This window comes from Strongylocentrotus purpuratus, unplaced genomic scaffold (assembly GCF_000002235.5).
Source record: "Strongylocentrotus purpuratus isolate Spur 01 unplaced genomic scaffold, Spur_5.0 spur5_scaffold_21, whole genome shotgun sequence".
NCBI lineage: Eukaryota > Metazoa > Echinodermata > Echinoidea > Camarodonta > Strongylocentrotidae > Strongylocentrotus > Strongylocentrotus purpuratus.
Window position 1 is genome coordinate 13180950 of NW_022145607.1, and position 12159 is coordinate 13193108.

The 12159-nt window shown below is 38.6% G+C and overlaps 2 protein-coding genes across 3 annotated transcripts in view; one reads left to right on the forward strand and one right to left on the reverse strand.

The window, feature by feature from the left end:
* Positions 1–777: 777 nt before the first annotated feature.
* LOC593212 (relaxin receptor 2) overlaps positions 778–12159 on the reverse strand; it is a 46360-nt gene continuing 34978 nt past the window's right edge. The window contains exons 21-24 of one of the 2 annotated variants that reach the window (XM_030994999.1): positions 11707–11819; positions 10792–10968; positions 3976–4029; positions 3326–3385 (exon numbers count right to left, since the gene is read on the reverse strand). In XM_030994999.1, the coding sequence (XP_030850859.1) occupies positions 4024–4029; positions 10792–10968; positions 11707–11819 (296 nt within the window). In that variant the 3' untranslated portion in view covers positions 3326–3385; positions 3976–4023. Of the gene's footprint in view, positions 3386–3975; positions 4030–10791; positions 10969–11706; positions 11820–12159 lie in introns of both variants that reach the window. The other variant, XM_030994998.1, reaches the window with a different exon arrangement.
* On the forward strand, positions 4299–10027 carry LOC115928152. The gene is made up of 2 exons (XM_030994996.1): positions 4299–7768; positions 7814–10027. Exons 1-2 carry the CDS (start codon positions 4904–4906, stop codon positions 8483–8485), a joined length of 3537 nt encoding a protein of 1178 aa, XP_030850856.1. The 5' UTR covers positions 4299–4903; the 3' UTR covers positions 8486–10027.

The window sequence follows — 12159 nt, forward strand, 5'->3', positions numbered from 1 at the left end:
CAAAGCTATATATTTACACATAGTTTTCCCAACTAGATACCAGGGCCCGTCATATAAAGGACTCAAATCAATCGCAAGTTTGGAGTCTCCTATCTCTTATGTACATAGTTGCGATTGATATCAGTCGCAAATAAGTTACGGCTCTCTACAAAACGGGGCCCACAAGGACACATTACAGCAACTGTTGCTTTGTTGGGCAAACACATATTAAAGATATGGACCGGTAGTGGTAAAATTGCGGTTCAAGGGTTTAGGGTGCAAAATATTGCCTTCAGAGGTTTCGATGGTAATACTTCAACCTGATTTCGCAAAAAAGGCAGAAATATATGCCCAAATGTTTAGTGTTGAAGTGCATTCGCGATATCTATCTAGGCCGGATCGATATGATAATTTACCAAATATATTTATTAATAGGCGGCTTCCCGGCAAAATTTGTATCATCAAGTATTAGTCAAAACATATTCTTACACATGAATGGTAATAAGAGCTTCCATATCATTGTTTTGAGAGGGGGCGTTTCCAAAACTGGTCTATACATTTAAACAAAGGTATATGCACCAGCAGAAGTTTAGTGTGAGTCCAACCAATCGGGGGAGGGGGGGGGGGGGGTGTTAACTTGGGGTGGAGGGGGGAGGGGGGGTTGAAGAAAATGAGATGCAAGTGAACAAGGTCCTTTTTACTAACGGGAAAGGTGTCGTATCAATTCTTTTCGTTTTGCATTTTCAGGCTCCTGTTATTTCTCTCTTTTCTCTCATTCCCATTCATTTTAAAAAACAATTCTTTTGGCCATTTGATTGTGGGAGGGGGCGTGTCCCATTTTCATCCATTTACCCGACAGCTTCATTTAGAGAGATACAAAATATATCAATAAAACACTTGTCATAATCTTAAATGCATAATGAGCAAAATTATTCGTTATGTACATAAAATACTAAGAGCAAATCTTCAAAATATGTACAAAAAGCATTCATTGCGCAACGTTATACTTCAAAACATATTCTTTCTTGAACTGTACACAAAAAATAAAGTCTTCGGTGATATAGCACTATTCGAAGTAACTCGTCCCTATTGTATACGCAACGAGATCGACAATAACATAGCATTCAACCATGCAATCAAATTGGTCTATAGTGCATTACTATACGTTTACTAGATTACTAAAAAGACAAATAAATATAGAGGACGGAGTACATAAACTGCATCTGAATTCTAACATGTATGTCAACAAATATATGACTAAAAACGATTATACGTAATTTCTATTGGCATCAGAAGAGGAGTATTAGTAGTATAAAATTAGTATTAGTCGTATAGTAGTATAGTAGTAGTAGTAGTAGTAGTAGTAGTAGTAGTAGTAATATAGTAGTAGCACACATCGTTGTTGTTGTAGTAGTATAACTTTCGGTTTAGTAGTAAATAATTGTAATAATAGTACAGCGTAGTACAAAAAGTGGTTAGAAGAAGTAGTAGCCATCGTCGTCCTCATTATTGTCGTAGCATAAAAAAGTAGGAGTATAAGACAATAGTAGTGATAGTATACTGGTAATGATATTATAGGCTATATTAGACAAAAGGAGAATTTAATATAATAGTACTAATAATGATATAGCGATAGTAGGAGTAGTACTAGAAGCACCTATAGTAGTAATAGTAATATAATTAGCAGTAGTGGTAGAATTAGTACTAGTAGTAGTAGTAATAGTAGTAGTATTGTCAGCAGCATCAGCAGTACTAGTCATCGTCGCGTCCGCCGTCGTAGAAGTAGAAGAAGCAAGTAATTTGTCGTCGCAGTAGTAAAAGTTACATAAGTTGCAGTAGCAGCAGTAATTGTAGAAATATATGAGTAGTAGTAGTGGTGGTAGTGGTGGTAGTAAAAGTAGTAGTAGTAGTAGTAGTAGAAGTAGAAGTGTCGTGGTCGAGTGGACATGTCACCGGACTGTGGATCACAAGGTCTGCGGTTCAAGTCCCGCCGCGGCACTAATGTCCTTTGACAAGACATTGATCTACATAGTGCCACACTTAACCCAGGGTAATGCCTTCCGAAGCTCTTTGGAAGCGCATAGAGACTAAGTATTATGCGCTATAAAAACGGACTATTATTCTTAGAAGAAGTAACATCAGTAATATAGTGTCAGTTATATTTAGAAGTAGCTGCAGAAGCCTTGATTGCGAAGTAGGCCCCAGGAATATAGTAAAAGTCAACACACAACATAGTATGTAGATAAACATGTTAAACCTTCCTGTAAAACATCGTATTCTACTATCAAATCCTGCAAAAATATCCTAACTTAATTTCTTACAAATTTCTGTTCATCTTGTACTGTTTAAAATTATAAACACGACTCACTCAATTTCCATTATCATAAGCAAGAGAATTACAGTAATAAATGTTTATTAAACACATGACCTTAGCCAAAAGGCCGAAAAAGATAAAATGTCTGAGTACAGTTTAGTAATAATATAATGTACTTCAAGAAAACCGTGTTTTCTCGGCAGCAAACATGGTATTTACTCCATGCCCAGGCCAATAGCCCGCTCCTTGATTTTGCAAATAGATTTGAAATGTATATTTTCTCATTGAAAAGACATTTCTGACAATCTGTATGCTTCTGAAAAATCAAATTAAATCGTTTAGGAAAAAAACTGAACTCGAAGGGTCGATAGAATCAATGCTCTTTCGTATTAAAATAAAGAATGAAATAGACTTTACAACTTAGTTATGTGCTTCCTGACAAAATATTTAGTGCTTCTATCTTTGTCTTCTAATTAACACAATTATTGGAAGTTGCCTACGATCGATTATGAAATAAGTTTCAAAAATGAATTCTAAATATAAATCTACGATATTTCAAATTTCGATTTACAAATTACAATGTAATCATGATATAATTATGTTGCGACAAAAAGGAGATATAATGAATATAAATCATCAATATATAACGATAGTCTAAACTGCATTCTTAAAATGGAAAACAAGACAATGATTATAGAAGTCAGTCAATAGCTCGGTACATTCAATATTCTTGCAGAAATCCTCTTTATTTGCTCTTCCATACGCTTCAAAACGGAGTCCATCCGTAAAAGATGGGGTCTACTTGTAAAAGAAGGAAAGAAAAGTCTTCTATGCAAAGCATTAGTCCAGAGTTCTTCAAAACCGGATTACTTGAAAACCGTTGAACCGTTAGGTTTCAATCAGCGGTTCTACGACGTCGCTGGATTCGATCCGGTTCTGACTGTTGCTATGTACCACTACAACCTCTGGTTCTTCGCGGCAGCTCGTATCCTCCACCCTCACCGAAGGCCGTTTGGGGTGGGAAGGGTGGCCCGACGAGTCGGGAGTGAGCCACGGCTGTACCTCGCTTGGTCGATGGTGAACATGTGATCCCTTTGATAGAAAAATAGAAAGAAAGGGCAATGGGTAGATAAAGAAATGATATTTTGAGAAGAAAAATAAAGAAGAAAGAAAAGATGGGAGGATTACAAGCAATAATTACTGAGGGTGGGGGGGGGGGGGGGGGGAGAGGATGAAGGATCGTGGATTGTAGACATTAAAAACCACGGACACACAACGAATAATATTATATGATTGTTAACACAGCAACAACAACAACAACAACAACAACAACAACAACAACAACAACAACAACAACAACGAGTTAGAGACTGTTTATACACAGCAAAAGCAACACAAAAAAGATGACTAGCATTTTGTTATTGGGCGTAACTATCAATGCCCTAATGGATACATATATATATATATATACCTGTTTGTGCATTATAAATATAGCAGAAATATATAATTAATTATTAATATGCATGGCGAATGCATTTATAAAAAAATAAAAACTATGTCTGGCCTTTATAATTGTACAGTGGCGTTCTGTACGTATGCATAATAACATAATAAATAATGATAGACTACAACAAATATTTCAAGAAAGAAGACACAAATGATGAAGCGCTCTATGGACTCACCAACCAACAAATAAAAGTTTGTGCAGTTCAGCAGATTTTTGATGACTCCTAGCGCTGGGACGATCACCATGCACGAAAATGCAAAACACACATGTGAATAGTGCAGATGGATGCAGCGAAAAATGGTGGTGGTGATGGTAGTGTTGGGGTGAAAGTGAAAGATGAAGTGGATAATGATACATGAGAGATGTAATAATTATCAAACGTTTTTTTTATAGCCCATAACACATAATAATTATAGGCAATTTGCAAGTCTATATGCGCTTTACAGAACGGAATACAGAAGGAGTGGAAATGGTGCACTGGGCTTGTGATGGGTGTATCGACCGAATCTAGATACTTTGTACCAACCGTCTGAGGACGAGTTAGTCTAGTATTTGGAGTTGAAGAACGAAGCTCAATAATGAAGATCAGCCCTTGAAATCTAACCACTTTGTGTTGTGTAATCTGTTGTTGTGGAACAAAGGACCCAGGGACAACGGGTAGAGGAAACCTCACGTAACAAATGGGGGCTCGGCCAGGTATATAAAGTGAAAAGTATGATTTTCAGGTGATTTTTGTGATCATATTAGCGCTGGCATGTTGCATTACATTGCGTGCGACGAGTTTCATACACGTTACTTGTAAGCGGACTGTTCGGTGTGTACTGTGTGTGTGTGTTGTCGATGTCGGTTCGTTAAGATGATATCGTCGGGCACCGCTGGGGTAGCCGTTTCAGGTTCGAGCATTCGTGGTGTGTGTGGTGAGAAAAACATTGTTGTCTTCTCATGTTTCTGCATGGATTTGCAGGGTTTGACTGAGGGTTATAACAGTCAGGTTGTCTAGATTTCTCGGATATTGTAGAATCTAGGTGTTGTAAGGTTGGCTGGGGAGTATAACAGCCAGGCTCTAGTTCTTTCTAGGTTATTTAGGAGACTAGGTTTTTTGCATGATGGCTAGCGAGTTCTCATTGGGAGAGTTTGTTAGGGATCCGTCTGCGGAGCGATTAAGCTCGTTGACTAAAGTTGAATTATTAGATGTAGCAGCTCATTATGAGGTTGTTGGCATTAAGCGGTACATGCTGAAGTCGGACATTTTGAACAAAATTGTCGAATTTTTGGTTGCTGAAGAGGTTTTGTCTTCAGAGGCGGCGGACGGTATCAGTGTGACTCCTCCAGGGTCTAGGTCACGGTCTCCTGAATTAAATTCTCAGGCTAGGTCTTCAGTTTCTGATGAAGTGAGGATAAAGGAATTGGAATTAGAGAGGGCGAGAGTAGAGTTGGAGAGGGAGAAACTTGTTGCCGTAAACAGAAAAGAAAGCAGAAATGCTGATAGGCATTTTGACGTTGCGAAGCATGTCAGAATGGTCCCTCCATTCGAAGAGGAAGGGGTGGAAAAGTACTTTCCACACTTTGAGAAATTAGCTCAAAGCATGGGGTGGCCTAGGGAAATGTGGGCTCACCTGATTCAGAGTAAGTTTAGCGGTAAGGCTAGGGATGCCTACTTAGCAATGTCGATGGCCGACGTGTCGGATTACAATAAAGTAAAATCGAGCGTGCTAAAAGCTTACGAACTTGTACCCGAAGCGTACAGGCAGCGATTTCGCAAAGCGCGAAAGGAAGAATCGCAAACTCATATGGAGTTTTCAAAACAAAAAGAGCAATTGTTTGACAGATGGAGCTCATCTCTCCATGTAGATCATGATTATGATAAATTGCGTGAAATTCTTCTACTTGAGGAATTCAAGCGCAGCGTGCGACTGGATGTTCGTATACATCTAGAAGAGCAGCGCGTCGATTCGCTGGATGAAGCAGCAAGAATCGCGGATGATTACGTGCTCACGCACAAAATCTCTAACAAAATGAGCGTAGAACCTAAGAAAAATGGTAACTGGAGCAAAAGCCAGAAAACTAGTTCATCACAAGAAAAGGATGAAATAAAACCGCAGTCCCAGCAAGGACAGGTAACAGAGGAAAGAATGTGCTATGCTTGCAAACAGTATGGGCACATAAAGTCAAAGTGTCCTTCACTTCAGGCTAAGAAACAGGAATCTAGTGCACATCCTAATGCATTCGTACAAACTGTGTCAAACTCACAAAGTGGAATTATTCCAGCGAACATGGAAAAAATTCAGAAAGAGTATGAACCGTTTGTGTCTGTAGGATATGTATCTGTAGCAGAGAGCGATGTAGCAAGAAAAGTGAAAGTCTTGCGGGATACTGGTGCTTCTCAGTCCTTGATTTTGGAAAGTGCGTTGCCCTTTTGTGATAGTTCTTCTGTTGGTGCTAGTGTTTTGCTCAAAGGCATTGGAGATGGCTTTGTGGAAGCACCCCTTCATGTGGTAGACTTGAAGTCAGACCTTGTTTCTGGTATGGTGAAGATGGCAGTTAGACCATCACTTCCTGTGGAAGAGGTATCTATCATATTAGGTAATGATCTCGCTGGTGACAGAGTCGTATCATGTCCAGTAGTAAGTTCTAGTCCTTGTGAAAGTTCTGAGACAGATGAGTTGGTTGCAGAATTTCCTGTTGTGTTCCCAGCATGTGCTGTAACTCGTTCAATGGCAACGAAAGTTGAGTCGGAGAAGAAGTCTAATGACGTAGATGTTGACTTGGGAGATTCTTTCTTTTGTCGTTTGGTTGAAGATGAGTCTGATTCCAATGTGGATGAGAGTGCGAGAAAGGATCGTAGTGTAGGAAATAGTGAAACATCTGAACCACTATCTTTGAAAAAGAGTAAGTTGCTAAAGGAGCAACAGACAGATCCTCAGTTGATTTCTTTGAATGAGAGAGCTGTTTCTGAGGAGGAGGCATTGACTGTGCCTGTTTGTTATTACAAGAAAGCAGGTGTGCTAATGAGAAAGTGGAGGCCAGCAGATGTCCCTGCAGATGAGGTGTGGAAAGAAGTCCACCAAATTGTAGTCCCTTCTACATACAGGCAGGACATAATAAGCCTTGCTCATGAAGCTCCACTTGCAGGTCACTTAGGGGTTCACAAAACCCAGGAGAAAATTCTTTCTCATTTCTTTTGGCCCGGCGTGCAAAAAGATGTTGCAAATTTTTGCAGAAGTTGCCATGCATGTCAAGTTGTAGGTAAACCGAATCAGAAAATACCGGCAGCACCATTGAAGCCAATACCGGCGTTCGATGAGCCATTTTCTAGGATCATAGTAGATTGTGTAGGTCCTCTGCCAAAGACTAAGGCAGGTAATGAATACTTATTGACGATAATGTGCGCTGCGACGAGATATACCGAAGCGATACCACTGCGGCGCATTACAGCGAATAATGTGACAAAGGCGTTAGTGAAATTTTTCACTACTGTAGGGCTACCAAAAACTGTACAATCTGATCAAGGGTCAAATTTCATGTCTAGGGTGTTCAATCAGGTGTTGAAGGAACTGGGCATAAAACATGTAGTTTCGAGTGCATACCACCCAGAGTCCCAGGGAGCACTGGAGAGATTCCACCAGACTTTGAAGAATATGTTGAAAACTTATTGTATGGAGTCAGAGAAACAATGGGATGAGGGAGTTCCCTTGTTATTGTTTGCTGTGCGGGATGCTGTACAAGAGTCGCTTGGTTTCAGTTCTTTTGAGTTGGTATACGGTCACTCAGTACGTGGACCATTGAAGTTGCTAAAAGAGAGACTGTTGTGTGATGATTCACAAACAAATGTGTTGGAGTATGTGAGTACTTTCCGTGAGAGAATGCATAAGGCGTGGGAGGTTGCCAGACAGAATTTGTCAGATTCTCAGGAGAAGATGAAGTCATGGTATGACAGGAAATCCAAAGAGAGGAATTTCGAGGTAGGAGATGAAGTCTTGGTCTTACTGCCGATAGTTGGTCATTCTCTGCAGGCTAGATTTTCTGGGCCGTACACTATTGCTAAGAGAGTTGGTGATGTCGACTACGTTGTCAATACTCCAGATAGGCAGAAGAAGAGACGTGTGTGTCATGTGAATATGCTTAAGCCATATATCCGAAGAGATGACGAGAGTAAAGCACAACCAGTGTTGAGTGCTGTTGAATGTGACTCAAAGTGTGAAGTTGAGAAAGAAGTGTGCAAGATTGAGAGAGAGAACCCATGTGTGAAATTGAAAAATTCAGAGGTTCTAGCACACATCAATAACAAACGAACACACTTATCTGTGAAGGAGAGGAGCGACGTGAAAGAGCTGTTGAGTGCATATCCACAGTTATTTGCTGATGTTCCCTCTCGAACTGATGTTGTTAAGCATGATGTAGGTGTGGGAGATATGACCCCAATCAAACAGGCACCATATCGTGCAAACCCAACAAAACTGAAAAATCTTGAAAAGGAAATCGACTGCGAGAGTGCTTTCAACCAGGCGAAAGCCCTCTTATCTACCAATCCGGTACTGATGGCTCTGGATTTCAACCAGCCGTTCAGCATGATGGTGGACGCGAGCGATGTGGGTGCTGGTGCAGTTCTTACTCAAGCAGACGCTGAAGGTATCGACACACCCATATCATTCTTCTCAAAGAAACTGTGGAAAAAGAAACATTGACTTTGATACTTGCACTTGAACGTTTCGACGTGTATGTCAGTGGATCTCAACATCCAGTGAGGGTATTAACTGATCATAATCCCCTGACATTCCTCAACAGAATGAAAAACAAGAACCAAAGACTGACGCGATGGAGTTTGCTGCTCCAAGAATACAACTTGGACATTCTACATGTGCCAGGAAAGGACAATGTTATTGCGGACGCTTTATCTCGTGTGTGATATTTGGACCGAAGTGAGCAAGTAATTGATATATTCACATGGAAAATTAAACAACCCTTGTGTGAACCATATTTGATGAACAGTTGCACACTTACAGAGAAGCATCATTCTTGAACAGTTGAACATTGGTGAATTCACTGGAATTCTATGTGAGAAAGGAAACCAGAACTTTTAACTTTGATGGTTTCTTTAACAATCACAAAGCATTGTGAACATAGACTGATTGGACTCATTGAAACTGTTTATTGGACTCAAAGAAAAATGTGTTTTTCTTATGTTTGCTTTCCAGATGTCTGTAAACCAGTGTTATATGTATGTTATATGCTTATCTTATTCGTTGACGAATTTGAACATGCATGATAATATTATTGTGTTAAAACCGTTTTGGTACAAACACAAGGAACTAGAAAGACTAGTACGTTATCATTTTGTCTGTGCATGTATATATATATATGAAAACAGAAACAGTTAATTGATTTATATGTTTTATCCAAGGCAGGATAGATATTGAAAGAAAGAATTTTAGAACAAAAAGGATTTTGGTGTTTTACCATATCTTTGGTTATGGATATAAAGTAATCAAAAATATTTTTGAAGATATTCAATACGCAACCAACACAGATGATATGGTTTTGCACTACAACGCAAAACTTCAGATTAATAGTAACATGTTTCTACAACTGACGTGAAGGCTATATTATATTATCTTTCAGACAGGTTTAATGTTGCTGAAGTTTGCTTATTATTTTTATGCAAAGAAATATGTTTAGATTCAAAGTTGCAAAGAAGCATGAAGACATATTGATATTGATAGGTCATTTAAGGTGAACTTCTCTGCGATTTGAATTGTATTTGTTTTATGTTTAGTACAAATGACTTCTGATATATGCAAAAGTCAGTGATGAAAATGATATAGCAGGATGATAAAAGAATGGTTAATGTTTTTACTTATAGCTGTTCATACTCAATTTTATTGTATGAACAAAAACCACTAGACAACACTGTGATACCATTTGCATGCTGGTACTGTATAGTTTTACAAGCTGACTTGTTTATCAGATTTCTAAATCTACAAAGACCTCATACTTATAAATACTTTCAGGTTTTTGTATTCTTACAGCAGTTGCTGAAAACAACATTGAAAAATAAATGTTTTTATAGCACTTCTCCTACTGGTATAAGTGCTAATTTATGAGGGGGAGTGTGATGGGTGTATCGACCGAATCTAGATACTTTGTACCAACCGTCTGAGGACGAGTTAGTCTAGTATTTGGAGTTGAAGAACGAAGCTCAATAATGAAGATCAGCCCTTGAAATCTAACCACTTTGTGTTGTGTAATCTGTTGTTGTGGAACAAAGGACCCAGGGACAACGGGTAGAGGAAACCTCACGTAACAGGGCTCATAATTGTGAGATCTATAAAGTGCTAAATATATATGTTTTCAAATCTTTCTATATCTCTAAGGTTCAATTCAATGAAATACGATGGAGCAAGCTGATGGAAACATTGATAAGTTAATAAAAGTACTTTAAACTTGATACGGGACTGGATAGGTAGCCATGTTATTTAAAAAAAAAATAAGAATGGGGATAGTGATTCATATCATTTTGTTCGTATTACGAGTCGCGCTGCGTTTGAAATAAAATATTTCGAACTGATTTCATGTTTCTTTGAGAGCCAGAAGGACATTAATTCCGATACTTTTAGATGCGATCTTAACACCCTTCTCCCTCTCAGCATACGACATTATCATGCTAAATATTAAGTTGAATACCATGCTCATGCAAACTATACAATCATTTAGACATCTTAATTATGTCGTGTGGTATGTATAAAGTTCATGGAATGCTACTCTGATGAATGATGAAATTAAGATAAACGGTTTGTTAACTACCACCAAAGTGCGTCATGCCTGATTATGTGATATTAAGGTGAAGTTAATCTTTAGGGGTCCTTTCCAAACTCTAAAGTCTAACAGAAACATGCAAAACAAAACAGCAGATCAAGAATAAAAATAATTTCTTCTCCTCGTTTCATTCTCTGGTGGGAATCGTGCATTTGAAATATTTTTCTTTTCTATATACCTTTGTTGAGATCAGCCGACCATTGACCGAGCCCGCTCGTGGTTTGCCGTTGTGGGATATGACCGAGAGTTTGGTAGCAGAGATCTTCGTACCGGTGATCGAATCATCGTATGATCCCGACTGATACGTTTTGCCTTGCTTTCGACGACCGCACAGACGTCGGATTGGTCGTAGGAACTAGATGTTGTAAACCAATGCAAACAAAAGGCAAAAGGATTAATATCTAACAAAGGCGTTTTCAAGGTTGTCAATGGGGGAAGGGGGGGGGGGGGGTGCAAACTGCGAAAGATCCCTCACATGTCTGTAGCATTCCGTGATGTAACACAAAGCTACATATTGACAGGGCACCGGTCTTGCTCGTTTAAGGTCTTTAATAAAGGGATTGTTGGGGGAGTCGCACGGTCAAATCGTCACAATCCATTTCCCTATTTTAATTCTCATTGAAATCTCTCTCCCCCCCTCTCTCTCTCTTTCTCTCTCTCTCTTTCTCTCTCTCTCTCTCTCTCTCTCTGTTCCGACATTTAATGGGAAAAGTCAGTAGAGTTTGGATTGATAAGGCTTACAAAATGATGCAATTATAATTTTAAAACTCTTAAAAAAAAAAAGTTCTAGATCGATTCGAAGAGTACCTAATATGCATAGAATGTGTAATACGTAGAAATCTGTCTAATTTTCTGTTCTTGCAGAAATGTTGATATTAATACCGATTGGATTAATCGCAAAATGAAACAACTTTGTAAAATGGAAAAGAAATGATTAGGAATAGAAATGATAAAGTAAGGCAAGTAGTTTAATTTTTAAAATAGTAAAAACCATTTAGAATTGAATATTGCATAATGGCCATTCTTGAAATGTGTAACTATCCTAAATGACTAGTATTGAAAAGTAAATTATTATTTTGAAAGAATGGTATACCCTTTGTCTGAAGAACTGCGTAGTGACTGTGTATAAGATTGGGTTGAGAGCGGAGTTGACTGGTAACACGAAGATGGCAAACCATGCATGCACTGACTGCGGTATGGCGATACCTAAACAATAACGTTCAAAAATAGTTAAGATTGAGCATACAGCTATTGAGGTCATCACCAAGATGATTCACATTTTATAAACATATTTATGACCATTGTTAATATTTTCAAAAACTCTGATCATCGTTATAGATATTATACCTTCAAGGTTCCTCCTCCTCATCCCCTTTGTTATTGATCGTCATTGTTATCATTGCTATCATCATCCCAATCGCTTTTTACTAAATTCATCATTATCATTCTCACTATAATGACATATCTTTTAAAGTCCTTAAAACGTTATCAGGGTTATAGCCACAATTCGTTGCTTCCATCATCATCATCATCGTCATCGTCGTCG